At 38.7% G+C, this 19570-nt stretch overlaps 1 protein-coding gene across 1 annotated transcript in view; it reads right to left on the bottom strand.

Moving 5' to 3' along the window:
- The window catches only part of PAK5 (p21 (RAC1) activated kinase 5), a gene marked incomplete at both ends in the record, with an annotated part of 94577 nt that overhangs the window by 35772 nt on the left and 39235 nt on the right, over positions 1 to 19570 (bottom strand). The window contains one exon of the mRNA XM_082645013.1: positions 6919 to 7704. Coding sequence (XP_082501139.1) covers positions 6919 to 7704 — 786 coding nt within the window. The remainder of the gene's footprint in view (positions 1 to 6918; positions 7705 to 19570) is intronic.

A 19570-nucleotide genomic window follows, 5' to 3' on the forward strand; every position in this document is an offset into this window, starting at 1 on the left:
TTGCCTTAATGCTGCTAAATGTTCTGTTTTCTCTTAGCAGCTGTCTTCCATAAGAAGTCTGAGAATGTCATTTCCATTCTGGAGAGTAGAGAAAGCACTGGGGTGGCAGGATTGGGGTCCTCAGGCCAGTTCAGTCGCTAAGGTTCTGCATGACCTTGAGGAAGTCACACGGCTGCTCTGGCCTTCCGTGACCCATATCTCTAAAGAGACGACAGTAGTAATTATGAGGCTGCACAGAGCGGCCATGAGGGCAGAGTCAGATAGATCCTGTCCCCATATTTTGAAAATATGTAAAAGATTATACCGACAGGATGCTCCTGTGACTGGCGAGAGCAGATATTGTGACACGTTTTCCAACCAGAAATATTCCTGAGACTAAGGGCTGACACTGAGGGCTTGCCATGTGCTAACTCCTTTACATTTATTAACCTTTTTTCATCCTCAGGACAAGTTTGAAGTAGGTACTGAGACACCCTATTTACAGATGAATGAACTGAGGCACAGACAAGATCACACAGCTAGAAAGTGCTGGAATCTTGGGGGTCTGATTCCAGAACTTGTGCTCTTCAATCCTTCTGTAATGGGTGAGAAAATCTGGTCTGTCTTTTATAAAATCAAATAAGACCATCACTCAAGGTACAGTGAGTGCATAGGAGAGCCTCAGGGATCACTACTCTAAATTCTTCCTTTGCAGCCCATGGTCCCAGCTTTACCCACAAATCACAGTCTGCTGATGCTAAGGAGCTTCTTAGAGGATTCCAGCCTACCAAGAACAGAGAATAAAGTGCATTCCCATGCACCTCAAATCCACCTGTGAATCAGCACCCATTCTTTGTCAGCAAGGTGAGGACTGCCTGTGGTGTGTGCATCTGGGCCCCAAGGCCTCATATCCATCTCGCTGCTCCTTGGTTTTCTTGGTGGAAATGGGAATGTTCTGGAATAGGTAGGCTTTAGAGTGAGACGGACCTAATTTTGGATCCTGGTTCAGCTGTTTGTCTTCATATCCTTGGGACGTCCGGAAAGATATAGTCTCTTTGAATCTCAGCTTCTTCACTGTAAAAGGGAGATGATCTTGAATTCTTCCAGAGTTGTTGCAAGGACAAAATTGGGTCATGCTTGTAAAATGCCTAGCACAGTGCCTGGCAAACAGTAACCTCCAGCGTCACATCACAGCCGTCATCCATCCACACACTATACAGACAGACAGATGTATACAGATGATGCATATTAATAATTAGGCTACTGTAATTATCAACTTATTTAACCTCACTCAACATCATAAGGCAGGGGCAGTCTTTATTCCCATTTCATAGATAAAGAAGTAAGGGCACAGTTAAGTAGTTTATTCACCCAACTATAAGTGGCAATATCAAGACTCAAACCCAGGGAGTTTATCTCTGGAACCTATAGCCTTGACTCCCAGAAAGCATTTGGGAAATGACAGCTAGAGAACAGTGCTTCTCAGCTGGAGTTGCTTCTGCTCCCCCTGCCCCATATGACATTGGGCGGTGTCTAGAGATATTTTGGTTGTTACAAGTGAGGGAGGGGTGCTACTGGCATTTAGTGAGTAGAGATCAGGGATGCTGCTAAATATCCTACAGTGCATGGGATGCCCCACAACAAACAATTACCAGGCCCAAAATGTCAATAGTGTCAAGGTTGAGAAATCCAGCTATAGAATGGAACAGGATGATACAAACCAAGGGGACTTTATTGCTGCAGGTGTTAGAAGGGGCTTGTAAGGAGCCAAGTTAAGGCGTGGCACCACAGAAGCTATTCCTGTACCATTGGGGATGTAGCCAACGTCTGGCTGAAGGGTTTGAGCCCAGAAAGCTGGGTGCCAGCTCTGCTATGAGCAGACTGACTGGGCTGTTTCCTGAGCCTCTCAAAGCTCCGGTGTCCTCATCTGTTCAAAGGGGGCAAAAATTTACCGGACTGTGAGGCTCAACAAGGCAACACATGGATCTGGCAACCAGCCAGTGTTTAGTGAACTGGCAGATCTGGGATGACGCTGGGGGCTTCTTGGCAGTTGGAGCAAGAGCAAGGGATGGATGTGTCGGGCTAGCACCAGACACCCAAGCCAACAGCCGCCTCGTCCCTGGAAAGCATTGGCATGAGCAAAACCAAATGCATTGGAACAGGGTCTCCAGCCAGTTTCCCTCCCTATAAGGCAGCCTTATCTGCAGGGGAGAGTGGAAAAGGGTCTCCATATCCATTTTGGTAGTTCTGTGATCTGAATGGTGCTATATGGATATGGTTTGGCTTTATCTTTTCTCCCAAGGGTTCATCTGCTCAGCCCCAGCAAAAAAAACATTTAAAAGTAAAGAGATGGATGCCAATATCTACAGATTTCATAACTTCCTTTATTCCTCTCACACTAATGGGAAAAGTAGGTAGATAACATTGGAGGAGTTTTTTTACTGTGGGTTAACGTTTGTGAATTTTTTTTTTAATTTAAGCCAAAATGTAAAGCTGGTGTCACAAACACACACACGCACACACACACACACACCTCCTCATTTTTGCTTTATCTGGAAACTTACTCAAATTTCATGCTTTCTCTTATTATTGGAGATGTGAACATTACCCACCAGTTTCTAGAATTTTCCATGAGCCAAAGCCAAATTATCTGAGTCATGATTGCTATTTCTTCTCTCAGCAGGAAATCCAAATGTGATTGGTAGATTTTTAGAGTCTAGTTCTAAGGACACAGGCACCTAAGTCTTTTTAGAGAGATGTTATATTTTTAATCAAGTAAACATTTTAATTACTAACAGGCCTCCTACCTCCTACCCTCCCACAAGACCTGTGAATTTCTCACAGGTCTCCTATGAAACATGGAACAGCAGCTTACTCTTTTGAGTTCTGATTATAAGGACTGAAAAACACTTGGTAGGAACTGTTATGGGTTTTGTTTGTTTGTTTGTTTTTTCTTTTTTTCTGAGCCACAATAGTAGCCAAATAGCCAAATATAAAGCAGGTCTGCTTTTCCTTATATTTGGAAGTCTGAAAGAAGTGGGAATCAGTGAAGAATTAAACAATCTATCCCCTCCCTCCCTCCTTCCTCCCATCCTCTTCCTATTCTTCCACTTAACCTAAAGTTTTGGTGGCCATTGGGACCTCTCATGGGTTTTATTGGCAAATGCAGTTGAACTCCTAAAACTACATATGCCAATATAATGGGAAAAATACTGAACTGGGAGGAATTGCAGACCTAGATTCTTGTTCTTCTTTTGCAACCAACCAACTGTGAAACCTTAAGTGTGCCATGTGACTTTCTGGACCTCACTTTCCCCTTCTGTGAAATGAGTAGGCAAGGGATGCTGGTGGTTATATTAAATCTCAAATGCCTCTAGGGATTAGGCTAATGGGAAAAATTAACGAAGTGGGCTGGGCAGAGCCTGTCCCTTGTAATGGGGCAGCTTTTACCTCCAGCCAATTCTATTTCCAATGCTATGTGAAAATGTGGGCCCAGGGATAAAAGGTTGTCCCATTTTTCATAAGAGAAATCTGAGACCCAAAAGCTGAGAATTCTAAGTGAAATATCTTGATTTTTCAGATGTTGAAAATGACTATTGGGTGACTAAACATGTCAATGGGCCAAATACAGCTCCATGACTGAAAAGTTAAAGCCTCTGGACACAATTTTCTCAATAACCATGACCTAAAATAGCTCCCAACAACAAGCATTCAAATATACCATACAAACAAAATCATATTTGACCCTGAATAGCCAAAGCAATCCTGAGAAAAAAAGAACAAAACTGGAGGCATCTCATTTCCTGATTGCAAACTATATTACAAAGTTATAGTAATCAAAACAGTATAGTTTTGGCACAAAAACACACTTAGATCAGTGGAACAGAATAGAGAGCCCAGAAATAAACCACACATATACGGTCAATTAATTTTTGACAGAGGAGACAAGAATATACAATGGGGAAAGGATAGTCTCTTCAATAAATAGTTCTGGGAAAACTGAATATCCATGTGTAAAAGAATGAAACTGGACTTCTATCTTAAACCATACACAAAAATCAACTCAAATTGATTAAAGACTTGAATATAAGACCTGAAACCATAAAGTTCCTAGAAGAAAACATAGGAGTAACCTGTTTGACATTGCTCTTGGCAATGGTTTGTTTTTCAGACTTGGCATTAAAAGCAAAGGCAACAAAAGCAAAAATAAACAAGTAGGACTAAATTAAACTAAAAAAAAAAAACAGACTTCTGTTCAGCAAAGAAAACCACCAACAAAATGAAAAGGCAACCTACAGAACAGGAGAAAACACTTGCAAATCACATATTTGACAAGGAGTTAATATCCAAAGTATACTGGGAAATAATAGTGAGGAATTCAGTAGTAAAAATGCTGTATTATCTAATTTAAAAATGAGCAAAGGACCTGAATAGACATTTTTATGAAGCAAACATACAAATGACCAACAGGTATATAAAAAAGTGCTCAACATCACTAATCATCAGGAAAATACAAACCAAAACCACAGTGAGATACCACCTCACACCTGTTAGGATAGCTATTATTAAATAGGTAAGAGATAAGAAATTCTGGCAAAGATGTGGAGAAAAGAGAACCCTTGTACACTGTTGATGGGAATGTACACTGGTACAGCAACAATGGAAAACAGTAAGGAAGTTTCTCAAGAAATTAAAAATAGAATTACTACATGATCTGGCAATCCCACTTCTGGGTATATATCCAAAGGAGACAAAATCATTATCTGGAAGAGATATCTGTACTCCCATGACCATTGCAGCATTATTAGCATAGATATGGTATGGAAATAGCCTATGTGTCCATCAATGAATGAATGGATAGGAAAATGTGAATCAAAGAAATATATATATACAAAGGAATATTACTCATCCTTAAAAGAGAATGAAATCCTGTCATTTGCAATAACATGGAAGAAGCTGAAGGGCTTCATGATAAGTGAAATAAGCTAGATAGAGAATGACAAATACTATAAATGGCATCATTTGTATGCAGAGTCTTAAAAAACAAAGGAAGAAGTCAAACTCATAGAAACAGAGAGTAGAAAAGTGGTTGCCAGGGTCTAGGAGATGGGGAAAAGGAAGAAGGTGGTTAAAGGTTACAAACTTTCAGCTATAAAGTCTGAGGATCGAATGTATAATGTGGTGACTATAGTTGATAACACTATATTGTAGAAATCTGCTGAGCAAGTAGAACCTAAATGATCTCACACATAAACGAAAAAGGTAAACATGTGAGGTGATGAATGTCTTAACTCAGTGAGGGAAATCCTTTCACAATGTATATCAGTTCATCATCTTGTACACTTTAAATATCTTATAATTTTGTCAATTACACCTCAGTTAAGCTGAAAAAAATCACATTCCGTATTCCTAAAGTAACCACTGATGTTCAAAAGCCAGAGAATGTAACTAGATTCAGCTACAGAATGTATTAATTTGCTTAGCTCACTCTAGAACTATGAAGAGGTTCCTTTGGTTGAGTGATGTGCACAGTAAATCGAATAAATGATCTCATGCATCATGACACATGCATATGGCTTCTTATAACATTGTCTGTTGGTTATAGTTAGACAGACTTCTTTCCAACCATTGCCCCGGCAAGAACAGAGGAAGAAAAGGCAGCCATGATACCCTGATCATGGGGATTCAAATAAATAACACAGTGAGATGGAAAACATTCTCAATATTTAAATTTTAACTGGAAGCACATATTTCAGGTCTTTATTTCCTCAAGATTTATTTTTAAGTTTATATATTGGGAACTAAAGTGATAACTTTTTTGCTTTTCCTAAAGTATGGCTTAGTATGACTAAGTATGGCTTAGTCACTCCCAGCATAGCCCTAAAAGACTTCAGCATCTTAGATTGGGTTATGAGAAATAATGAGCAAAGGAAAAATACTGGGTATTGACAATCAATCAAACAGATGATGCAGGCAAGCTTGCCTTCCAGGGTTTGCTATGCAGCCCACCAAGCAGTTGAGGAGACAGTATTCGGTGAAAGGTCTATGATCACGCTTCAAGAAGTCAAGTCTCCCTCAACTGGTCTGAGACCTCTGAAATCTAGAGCCCACTGCCAGACGTCCCATTTTCACTTTGCTGTACATGGGAGGCAGCAAAAACATTTCTAAGTTACTCCAGGAAAATAAACCCCTGGCACTTTCCAAGGCATTTTTGCAAAGTCAGTAACTCCTCCAACAGCCGTTCCCAAACTCTGGGATATCACGGACCAGCCACATTTCAAATCAAATTTGCTGCAGCTAACATTAGAAAGAAAAAAGTATCAAGAGAGGAATTACAATAAGACAAAACAAAATAAAAAGCACACCAAAGAAGGCCCAGCAACCAGATTCCACCTATTATCCCAAAGTTTCATATGAAAAAACAATGACATTTGAATACTAAACTAGTAGAAAGAACATATTCTTAAAATGCAGGACCATCTCTTGAGTTGAACACAATTAACTTTATTAAAAACTTACCACGTTATCCTGAATTTTTCCCCCTGTCCACAGTTCCACGTAACCATTACCGGAATGCACAAGCCACTGTTACTCTACCTAATGGTCCATAATTGTATACTCCTTAACACAGGACTTAGTGCCATGTGAGCACATAACATTTATCATTAGTATATCAGAATATCTTTCAAATACATATTTTTTTTTGGTTTTTAAACAGAAACCTTGTAGGAGCTCCTAAAAGGCTTTGATTTTAATGAATAAATGTGCCTTGCCCTAAATTCTCTGCATTTGGGGCTCGTGGGTGGAAATCAGGAAGAATTTTGATATGGATTCTCACTTATAGACAAATTAGCACTCTAGAATCTGTATAAGAAGGTCATGGGAGCACACCTTTGTGGAGACCCCACACACCAGAAAGAAGGAGGCAGTGGACGTTACCTTTGGAATGCACATTGTGGGCTCGGACAAGCGAGGGTAGGTGTAGGAGCTGTAGGAGTGTCCTTGAGGGTGGGTTTTAAATGCACTTGCTCCGAAGGGCATCATGGGTTCCTGGAGCCCAGAGCCTGACCGTGACCTCTGCCTCATGGCGGGCTGAGGGCTTGTCTGACTCAGGTATGATGACTTTGGCCTCCTGTCATAGTCCTCCAGGCTGGGTCCCCACTCACTTTCACTGTACGCCAGGCTCTCCTTGGAGCACCCACTGGTCCCTGCAGTTCTAGAAGGCGCGAATTGGAATGGATAATCCAGAGGGGAGCTGCTTGAGGCTCGCTGGTACCCCCACTTGAGGTCACTGTACTCACTGGGTTTGCTCAGTGAGTCCAAGTGTGTGTGATAATCAACAGGAAACCTGGCTCTGTTGGATTGCAAAGGCTTCATCTCAGAATAGTAGGCTTCCCCATGTTGCATTTTCATTATGTGCCCATTTTGCTTGGCCGAGTGGCTGCCTTTATAAAACGGGTCCAAATCATCTCCATAGAGACTCTTTTCTTTGTACTTTTCCGTCGCATAGTCAGCAGTGGTATCAGATTCGCTGGAATACTGTGAGAAGGTGAGGAATCCATTTTCTTCCCGATGGCCTTGACCATGGCTGGAGGCTCCCTGGTCTGGGGTGGGCGGGCTTTCCTTCCTTAAGGAGTTGGAGCGGGTCACGGAGATGTTGTCAAAATCCTCCAGAAGGCCGTTGATGGAGGTTTCCTTGCAGGGTTTGTTTCCTCTAACGATTGTCTGGGAATAAGAAAGGGAACACTGTTTAAAGAAAGCATTTAATGCTTTCAAATTGATGGAAGAATCCCACCCCGAATCCATCCAATTTAAACCACAGAGAAAAATAGGCCCCAGGAACATTTCATTAAAAAAGATAAAGAAAAAATGTCTGTTGGTTGATTTGACTGGTGAAATAAATCAAGTATAAACAATAATCTCAAACTACAAATTCTTCCTTACCTATCTCAATAGATAGATCAAACATCAAAAAACCATTTAGAAGACTATATATAGGATATTATTGTCTTATTTGCCAGTTCATTTTTCCTCCACTTAATAATAAACCCTAGCTATCCAACAATAAACTGATGACTATAATTTTAAGTCTATAACTCTTTTGTTATAAAAGGTATATTTATTTTTTTTATTTATATTTTATATTCGTCTTCCAGATTATTTGCAAAATCAAAAACATTGGTACTCGAATAGCAACATACTCAGAAAGAGGTGCACATTTTTTTATACCTTTTTATGGAAGACACATAATAATTGAAGTTATCAGATTTTATAGAAGAGGAAGAAACTTTCTGAGCTGTAAATAGGGAACCGCATGAAGATTACTTGCATGACTTAATTTGTGCTCAAATGTGATGTTCTTATTAAGTATATAACTGTAATGCTTTCTTGGCCACACTTCTGTGTATCATCAGTATCATCACTGCTGAATTTTGGATAGCTTGGTAATGATGTACTTGTACCCGAATCTTAGTGACAAATTGCCAAGCCCAAATGTTCCCTTTAATGAGCCTAAATAACACTGGAATGAATAAGAGGAACAGAAAAAAATCAGAAACTACTTACAAAACCAGTCAGCTGCACCTTGACAATAACAAGGTTTGCAATAAAATATGATGGGGGTGGATAAAAGAACAAAGAACAAAGTGTGACTTCAGACTTTGGGATTTCAAGAGAAAAACACCTTTGAGAAAGTAACAAGGAGTTCAAAGCTATCTCAGTTAGAACAATAGATTTCAAACTGGAAGAAAAAGTCAAAGTTGTCCTAGAGCATATGTTTTTACAGATCAGTGCTTCTCCAACTATCCATAGTGAAAGACAAGATTTGGTCTTTTTTCCCCAATCAGTCCTGGACTAAAGCCTTTGGTCTCTACCCTTTTCTTTTAAATAAACATTTAAGTCTGGAGTACTTTCAGATTAGCATAGAAACTGCAAAGAGAGTTTTCATATATCCCTCACCTAGTCCCCTGATCGTTAACATCTTGCATTACTATTAACTAAACTCCACAGTTTATGTAGATTTCATTAGTTTTTTTCCTAGTGTTCCAGGCTCCCATCCAGGATACATCATTACCTCTATTTGTCATGTCTCCTTAGACCTGAGAGAGTTTCTCAGACTTTCCTTGTTTTTGACGACCTTGACAATTTTACCGGTCAGGCATTCTGCAGAACGTCCCTCAATTGGATGTGTCTGAAGTTTTTCTTATGGTTAAACTGGGGTTATTGGTTTTTGGGGAGGAAGATCACAGAGTAATATACCAATTTCATTACATCATATCCAGGGTACACACGGCTCATTACTGATGATGTTGCCCTTGATCACCTGGCCAAGGTAATGGTTGCCTGGTTCCCACACTGTAAAGTTATATTCCCCTCCCTTCCCTCCTACTTTCCACATTTCACTCTTTGGAAGCAAGTCACTAAGTGCAGCCCATACTCAAGGGGTGTCAAGTCAATATCTACCTTTCTGAGAGGGTATATCTACATAAAGTACTTGGAATTCTTCTCCACAAGAGACTACGCAAGTCTCCCTATTTATTTATTCAATCATTTATTTGAATAAGTAGGGATGGAATCATGGATATTTACTTATTTTATACTCTGGGTTATAATTCAATACAGGCATATTTCATTTTATTGTGCTTCACTTTATTGCTCTTTAAAGATCATCTTTTGTTTTTTGTTTTTTGTTTTTTTTTTAACAAATTGAAGGTTTGTGACAACCCTGCCTCAAGAAAATCTATTGGCACAGTTTTTCTAACAGCATTTGCTCATTTCTTGCCTTTGTGTAACACCCTGGTAATTCTCAAAATATTTCAAACACTCCACCAGTAAAGAAGATTACAACTCGCTGAAGCCTCAGATGATGATTAGCATTTTTCAGCAATAAAGTGTTTTAAAATTAAGGTATGTATATTTTTTATACATAATGCTACTGTACACTTAACAGACTACAGTATAGCATAAACATAACTTTTATATGTACTGGGAAACCAACAAATGTGTGTGTCTCGACTTACTGGGGTATTTGCTTTACTGCAGTGATCTGAAGCTGAACTCACAATATATCTGAGGTTTGCCTGTCTATGTTGTTTTGTTGCTCAGATTGTTCCAGCTTTGGTTATTAAGAGTCCTTTCAGATTGGCTGCTGCGTCCCTATGACAAGACCCCACTCTTTTATTTTTTGAGCATTTGCTTACTTTCTGGCACTATAAGGTGCTCCAGGTTCATCTTGTATTTTCCCTGTCCTTGCCCTAAAATCGGCCATTTCTCCAAGGAGCCTTGGTTCCATTTACTGGAGAATGATACTAGAAACCAATATCTGGGTGCTGGGTATTCACATTGCTACTGGGGTGTCATTGTTTCCAAGTCTTTCTCAGTAAACAGAGCTATGAAATATGCATATGTAAAGTCACCCATGTACACACACATCTATAATTCTATAAATCCAGCTCTATCTATATTAAACTAAACCTGAATTCAGATGGATATCTCTGATCTAATCTAGTACCACATGGTTCATTCTAGCTTTCCCCCTTACTTGTGTGTAATCCCCACTCTCCCAACAGTGAAAAACCTGGATTCCATCATCTGCTGTTCATTTACCTATTCAATCCCCATAGATATGTATAGCAGTTTCAGAATTATGAACCCACATCACTATGGGAAACAACTTTGCCAACTAGAGTATACTGTTTATGTGCAGGTTTTTGTTTTTTTTTTTTTACTTTAGTCTTACAGTTTCCATTCAAATCACTGTTTTTAAAAGTTACTTAGGTTGGTGTCTTTCTTCCTCACACCCCCTTCAAGGAGGTTATGTCATACACGTGTAATAATAGATTCTTTGGTCACACTCTGCATTCCATCTTGGGATGCTCTGATCTCCTGGTTGACTTTTTTTTAAATTGCATATATTAGTTCACTTTTGGTGCTGGAAAGTTCAATGGGAATTGACAAGTGCAAAGCATCATGTATTCACCACTGGCAGTGCCATACAGACTAGTTCTACCCTCTCTCTCCTCAAATCTGACCTTCCCCTAGTCAGACACTACCCCTCTCCAAACCCTGTTTTTCATCCTTACAGTTTTGCCTTTTCCAGGATATCACATGAACAGAGCCACACATTCTGGAGTCTTTTGGTCTTGCTTCTTTCACTTAGCATAATACATTTAAGGTTCATTCAGGTTGTCCCATGAATTAATAGCCTATTCTTTTTTTTTCCCCTATTCCCTTTTATCACTGAATAGTGTTCCTTTATATGGAATGTTGTAATTGTTTTTGCAGAGAGGGTATACATTGATTGATTAGTTGCCAAGATAGGTGACATTCTGTTGAAGCATCCCCCAGAGAGAGAAAGAATCATATATCATATATATACTTGGACCTCTTCTCAGAGCAATGTCTATGCAACCCCCAACAGATAAACTTGGGAGAAACAATACCCATGAACAGGAAAGAGGGAGCAACCTGGGAATAGGCAAATATGAAATGGACAGCTTCTAATGCATTAAATATGAATGCTAATAACACACTGTAAAGTACCAAGTCTGTTCGAGCAGCTTTCTATTACACTGCAGGTGGGTGTTACCTGTTTACACTTCTTGTTCTCTATTTGCTCAGGGTGCTCTTCAAAGCCTCTGAGACATATGTACTGTTACTTCTTGTGGATTTAAACTGTTGGCCTCCTCTTCTCTTCAATAGTGTTTGTAGTAATTTTCAAAAAAAAATAGTATCCATTTGTTTATATCACAGTGTACCTACTAAAGGTCTTTTTAGCCAGCATTCTGGATAGAAATTATCCTCTGCACATTCCTACAGATTACCCATTACACACTCAAATGTTTTACATTTGAAAAAAAAATTAAAAACCAAACAATTATAAACAACTATTTCACAGATTTTTTTAATTGCCCAAGTATGTTTGTTTAGATTTCCGTGGGGATTAGAGGGTCGCTCTTTAAGCATACAAATTAACCTGTGACCTTAGAATTAGGGAGTTTGCTGTTTCTGTGCACCTGTCATTGAATAGCCAAAGTATGTTCAGTTTACATGCAAAATTATAGCAGTAAACCCAATACACATAATTCTATACATTTGTTAATATGGAAGTAGAAATATTAATATTGCTATGAGCTAAATGCTATTTAGAAGAAAAATAAAGACTATTTACTGAATAAGAAATATTTAAAAAAAACAAGTAGTATGTATTTATTACCCTTGTTTTGAATCTTAGGCTCACAGCACTTATCAGCCTTGTGGTATTGGGCAAGTTACATAACCTTTTAAGTCACAGTTCCTAATCCATAATATGGCAAGAATAAATCCTTGCCCCATAGGGTTAATGTGATGATTTAATGAAATAACATGTGTGGAACAGTTGGCATGATTCCTGGCATACTAACAGTAAGTACTAATAATGGCAGTCATTTCACTATTTTATGGGTAAAATTTACTTTTAAATTAGGTTGATAATAAGTTAGGAAAATAAGAAGCTGCAAACAGATAGAAGAAATAAATCTCAGCTTTATACACTGGAAGAAAAAGGATTATTGATGTAGTAGACTTCAGAAAATTACTATTAGTAATTTTAGATATAAATGTCTTGAATTTAAACAGTTGAACCTCAAATTACTTCCAGTTGTTATATATGCTAAATAGATACTTCTTATTAGATCTAAAAAATGGGATACTTTCAAATAAACCCCACCCCCTTTCAATATAAAAGAAGCCTGAATTCTAACTTGGGTAAGATGGTGCTTTAGGACACTAGTCCACCATCTTCTCAGCCTGCTGGCTTTGTGAATAAAGTCGCTATTGCTTGCCCCAAAAACTCGGTTCCTGACTTATTGGCCTGTTGTGTGGTGAGCAAAATGGGTTTGCACTTGGAAAGATACTCAGAGTATATTTTCCAGATTCTTCAATAATCAGGGTTACTTTTATAATAAAAAAGTTAGACTGGGCCATGCTTTTCAGTATAACAGGATTCAGTAGTATATATATATATATATATATATATATATATATATATATATACACACAAACACACACATATAGTATTAAATATATAATGCATATTTTATTAAATATATATAGCATAGTGTTAAATATATTATATACACATAAATAGTGTTAAATATGTACATATTGTGTATGTTTTTGATGTTATAGTTGGTTATTGCTATAGTTGTTCAATATTTCCGCCTTCCCTATGAAGGTGGAAATACTTATGTTTAACCAAAATGAAGACTTTTAACAGATCTCACCATTTTGGAACATCTTCTATAGCATCGTGATCTTACCATGAAGCTCCAAGCCTTGGAGTTATTGATGAATAAAAGCTGAGTACCACGGAAATGAAGGTATGGTTGCAGACATTTGAAAAGAAGAAAATCTTATCTATAGTGAAAACAAACAAATGAAACTCCAAGAACCGGAAGCACAGTCTTTTAGCATTTTCAAATGCTAAAAAGGAGATCCAAAAAAAAAATGCATTTGAAAATGTTTACTGAAGGTGTACATGAATCCCTCTTAAAGGAAACTTTTCTCTCTTTCAATGAAAACTATTAAATCAGTGTTAACAAGAAGGGGCTTACAAAATGTCAACCTTAAAAATAAATTGTTGACCCACCCTCCAAAATTTTTTTTAAAAAGAAGGGTATAATAACCTTATGTAATCAGAAAAAACAGTTAAACTAGAACCGAGGCAATATGTGTTTCCGTGACACGGGTTTCACTTTAAGGAATCCTAAGTGGCAAAGTGATGATAATGAAATCCAAAATACAGAATTTTACAACACGGTTTAACCAGGCTTCAAAAGGTAAGAACCGCTATTTATTACTGTCAGGATGTGATGTTTATTAAAGCAAGATTGTGCAGTTTTGTAGAGATCAATAATACAATAATTGCAAGAGTACCAGTAAATTTCACACAGAAGAACAGCCGGGCATTAAAAATCAATGCAACCCAATCTACTTGAGGTTAGTGCTGTGGTTCTCATTGTCTCTGCTCTGTGCCTTGACCAGCTCAGCACTGGCCCTGGCTCCCGGTGACAGAGGCCATATTTCATGGTGCTCCTTTCTCAGGCTGCTGGCCAGTGATAAGCTATAATGGATCTGTGCCTAAGAACAGCTGTCTCCCCTTGTTCCCGGGAAGAGATGAAAAAGTGCCTCTGCTCTCACAAACTGTACTAACCTTGACAATAATAAAGTGTGTAATTAACAGCTTTGCTCTAATAAAACCTTGCATTTCTTTTCCAAAACAATGTCTTCTATCCTCCTCTAGAATGTGTTTCATTTTGTCTTTCTGGTAAACACTTCTCTGGAGGTCAATAAGCCAAATAGTCCCCTGACTCAAGAATAAGCCAGGACCTCTCAGAAAAATAATCGATTTTTAAACACTCCATCTAAATTCTTACCCTCTTTGCAGAGAACCAATTCCCTGTTTTTATTAAGGAATGTGGCTAGAAACACCTGAGTACATAATCACAACAAAAATACCTGATACACTTGGATTTTTATGGGAAGAAATGTTGGCTTTTTTAACATCAAAAGAACTCAGACCTTCTATTTTCTTTCAGTTTTCTACATACACTTTTTTGTTGTTCTTGTCTTTTTTTTTTCATTTTTTTTTAAATCTCTTAAAAAATTTTTTAACATCTTTATTGGAGTATAATTGCTCATTTGGTAACCACAGGGGGTGGGGTTAATTGAGTGAGTAGTTGAGAATCACATATTCCTGCAACACATGAGAATTATGGGCAGGGTATCTCAGAGCAGAGGGGGTGGTGAGGGTTTCTAACCATGAAAACCCTTTAAAATAAATTATGCAATAATCTTAATCACATGGAATCCAAATAAGCCAATTCCTTTACTAAAAATATTATTATGTTCTGCACAAATTATTTTTAAAAGTAGAATGCATCTAAGGAAGGTTCTGTGAATTTTGTGGAGATCGAGATTTCCTCATTAAGGTAATTGGAAAATGTTCTATTGTTGGCCATTTTCTCTGCCTTTGAAAGCACAATGAATCTGACACATTTATTCATCAGTTCCATACAAGGATAACCCCTGAAGGTGACTATTGTTAACTTGGCTAAGCAAATGTGTAGTTTATAGCCCTGGTTCATGCTGCTTGCAACACGAGGCAGCTGGGCTGAAGTCAACTGAAGTCAGTTTGCCCAGCGTTAATAGTCAGAAGGGCTTTATGTTTGTATTTAAAGTCAATCTGAGACTATGAGTACCATAATTGGGAATTTAACTGTTACCTGCTTGCCGTTTTTTGCTTCTGGTGTCTAGGTAGCAATGAAGTTTATGGAGGTATCTCTGCTCAGTAATTTATCGATTTAATTAAACCAAAAATCGTTTCTAGGTGCAGGTAGCACTCTGAGATGAATGAGACAATATCCCACAATCTGTTTCTTAATTTGAGCATAAGATGTAAGAATTTAGTATTTTTCTTTATGCTCTCCATGTGCTATATTCGCATCTTAGCCTGGCTTCCTCAAAAGCAGAGCTGAGACAATGGCTTGCATGTGAAGAGTTTATTTTGGAAAGTGAGGTCAAGGAACAGCAGGAAACAGGGAAGGGGGGAAGGCAATTCGGGGGTACATTATCAAGCTGGTTGTCTGTGGACAATTAGGGGTCAATTCTCAGTCTCAGAACTGAAGATTCAAGGGAATGAAGATGCAAATATTCATCTTCCCATCTCCTCTGTCAGAATGCATGCCACCAGGTGGCAGTAAAAAACATCACACACTCATATGCATATATATTTAGTTATAACATTTGTATATTTAGATGTATATATTTTTAGATGTATCTATATCTATAGATATACATTATCATAGAGAAAATATTCCCTAATCTTTGAACTCCAGATTAATAGAGTCATTTGTTTTATATAAAAAAAAAAACGATACAGCCATCCAAAGCAGAAAAGGGAAAATGATTGATTCATAACACAAAGGGAAGCTCTGGGGTATTATGTTCCTAGAACATGTTCTGTGACTTAATGCTGGAGCACATTTATCCTATTATGACTGTGTTCAAACATCGCAGAGGGCAAGTTTAAGGCTGGAATAAAGGAGTTGAAAAAGAGTTTACTGGATAATCTTGTTCACGCACTCAGGGATACTAACAGAACAGCAAGAGCCCTTGCACCAGCACAGAGAGAAAACCCACTACTCTCCCTTTAGGCAGATGGCAGCTACCTGGCCAAATTTAAAGAGGGGGTGATTTTACAACTCCCCTTCCCTAAGTTATATCTTAGATTAAGCTGGGATACACACAACACCCACACATGAACCCCAGAAGAGACTCAAACAATAGTATCTTTCCTTTTCCCAAAGCCATTTTCCATCGACTGTGTTTCGTGTGATGACAACAGATTCAACAAAAAAAAAGACACTACAAGAAACAGATGAAATCCAGTCCTGCTTTTGCCTTAGGAACTTTCTCGAAGACATGGTTCATAATGTCATTGTGTCCTCACTGAAAGAACTCATGAAACACTTATTTACAAATTGGAGTTAGCAAGCTTTGCTTTCCTGTAGGAAAGACTGTTTCTCTCATATCCTGTCTCTGTTGAAAAACAACAATTTTGAAACTCTTTTAACTCAACTCCCAAGAGGCTTGGGAAAAAAATCAAATTTATACACTAACTATTGATTATGTTCATGTGTGAGGTTTTCACATTTCTGTCCTTTATTATTCTTTTTTCTCTTCCATGATTTATATTTTTCAGTCCTCAATCTTGTATTTATAATTTGACAAACTTTTCTTATGGGGGATTTCATTGTACATAAGTGCCAATCCTTTGGGGGAACAAAATAGGTTTAAAAAATTCCCTTCAATACCAGTTCCAGTATTTAAACGTCTTCCCTTGTAAGGACATTTAAATAATTCTCAGCAATTTATAAATCCCTTAATCCTACATCCAACACAGGACACTGGAGTAAGGTCATCAGTTAGGGTCTTTTGAAGGTTGGGTGTACTTATTAAGAAAATACTAGCTCGTTGCATGTAGGGTAAAACTAATCAAAAACTGCTAATATCTTTAGCACATTAGAGACAGACTATAGATGTAATAGGGAAGAACAAATCTGACTTCATATTGGATCTGTTTCTTTTACTTTAACCTTTGTATCCTGTCTCTTTTGCTACAAATAAAGAATGTTGTCAATAGCCTGAAATACAGAGGATAGCCCATTCTCAAGGCTCTGACCTTTAAAGATATAACACTTTTCCAGTCATATAGAGATAAAAAAGTTGCAGAACAGAGAATATCATTTGTCTTGTTGGGGGTTTACAGGAATATTATGACCTGACCTACCTGGACAGCTGCAAGAACAAAGGATTCAGACACCAAGAAGTTTGTGCCAACCAATCACACCCCCTTCTGCTTTAATATAAAAGAAGCCTGAATTCTAACTTGGATAAAATGGTGCTTTGGGATGCTAGTCCACTGTCTTCTCAGTCTACTGACTTTCTGAATAAAGTCACTATTCCTTGCTCCGACCACTTGCCTCTCGATTAGCCTGTGTGCAGTGCAGCAGTATGAGGTTGGACTCAATAACAGAGAAGTGGTGGCTTGACAAGCCTTTAAAAATCCTTATTCCCAGATTGCACCCAAGAACAAAGAAATAAGGATCTCTGGGGTAGAGCCCTGGCATCAGTATTTCTAAACTTCTCCCAGTGATTCCAGTGAGTAGCCAAGGTTGAAAACCAGTGTCCCAATGCAATACATCTCAAGCCCTACCCTATACACAAATGCCCAGGGCATCCTGTAAATGTGCAGGCTCTAGTTCGGCAGGTCTGATGTGGGGCACAAATTTCTGAGTCCCTAACAAGCTCTTGGGTGAGGCTGATGGTCTGAAGGACAACTTTAAGTTGCAAAGTCCTAAAGAACAGATCAAGTTCCTTGAATAACTGAGCTGGGGTCTGTATAGTCTAAGGAAAATGATATCACCACTGTGTCCTAGAGAAAGCATGGGATTATGAGTTCAGCAATCTGGGTTCTAGTCCAAGTTTGGTCATTGGTAACTATGAAGGCTTTGTCAAGCTGCTTTAACTTGCTGGGTCTATGGTTCCCGTTTGTGCTGAGATCTTCCTGGCTCCCTTCCAGCTCCAAAATTCTGTTGTTTTGAAGACTCTCCACATTCCAGCTGCTCCAAGGAGTTACAGCTCCTACAAAGTGCTAAGTTTGCAAAGGAGCTGGCTTGACTGAAAAATAATCTGACAGGTGCTTAAGGACTGGGAGAGAAAATTATGTGCACTAACTGGAGTTTGTGTATACTTTCCTATACTTTTAAATTCCTAGAACAGACACTGACCTTCTATTGTAAACAACTCCTAGGTTAGATACATGAGCTCATTCTGCCTCAAACCATTTGGTGTCTTGACATGTTCTGTATTAACAATGTCAAACTGTGGCAGGTTGATGCAAAAATGGTGCCAATTTTCCTCTCCTGTCTGTATCCAGGTCCATTCCAATGTGACTCTGCAGCTTCTCCTATCAGAAGATGGCATCTGTTTCTCTTCCCCTTTGGCCACACAACTTGCTCTGGCCAATAGAACGCAGTGAAAGTGATGGCACACCTATCTAAGCCTACATCTCTAGAGGCTGTGAAGCTTTGGACCCTGCCCACTTTCCATGAGAACAAGCCTAAGTTAGCCTGATGAAAAATGAGGGACTCATAGAGCAAAGATGAGTGAGCCCAGCTGAGGCCATCCTAGACCAGCCAGCCTCCAACCCACTCAGCAGCTGACTCTAGATGCCTGATTGAGCCCAGATGAGACCAGAAGACCTGCCAGCTGAGCATACCTCAAACTGCCAACTTGCAGAATTGTGAAGAACAACAAATGCTTATTGTTCTCAGCTCTTAAAAAAAAACATAGTAAAATATAAAATTCACCATTTTAACCATATTTAAGTGTATAATTCAGTGGCATCAGTTATATTCACATTGTTGGGCAACCATCACCACTATGCATTTCCAGAACTTTTTCATCATCCCAAATAAAAACTGTGCCCATTAAAAAAATAACTCCCCATCTGCCTCCCCTGAGTCTCTGGTAACCTCATATCTACTTTCTTTCTCCACAAATTTGCCTATTCTTTGTATCTCATATAAGTGGAATCATACAGTATTTGTCTGTTTGTGTCTGGCTTATTTCACTTAGCATAATGATTTCAAGGCTCATGTTGTAGCATGTGTTTGAATTTCATTCCTTTTTAAGGCTGAATAATATCCTATTATATGTATATACCACATTTTGTTTATCCATCCATCTATTGATGGATCAATTTTTGGCTTTTGACTAATGCTGTTATGAATATCAGTGTACAAATATCTGAGTCCCTACTTTGAATTCTTTGGGGGTATGTAACAATAATAATTGCTGTTTCAGGAGCTTCCTTGGTGGCACAGTGGTTGAGAGTCCGCCTGCCGATGCAGGGGACGCGGGTTCATGCTCCAGTCAGGGAAGATCACACGTGCCACGGAGCGGCTGGGCCCGTGAGCCATGGCCACTGAGCCTGCGCGTCCGGAGCCTGTGCTCCGCAACGGGAGAGGCCACAACAGTGAGAGGCCCG

This window comes from Mesoplodon mirus, assembly GCF_964341445.2.
Source record: "Mesoplodon mirus genome assembly, chromosome: 15".
NCBI classification, from domain to species: domain Eukaryota; kingdom Metazoa; phylum Chordata; class Mammalia; order Artiodactyla; family Ziphiidae; genus Mesoplodon; species Mesoplodon mirus.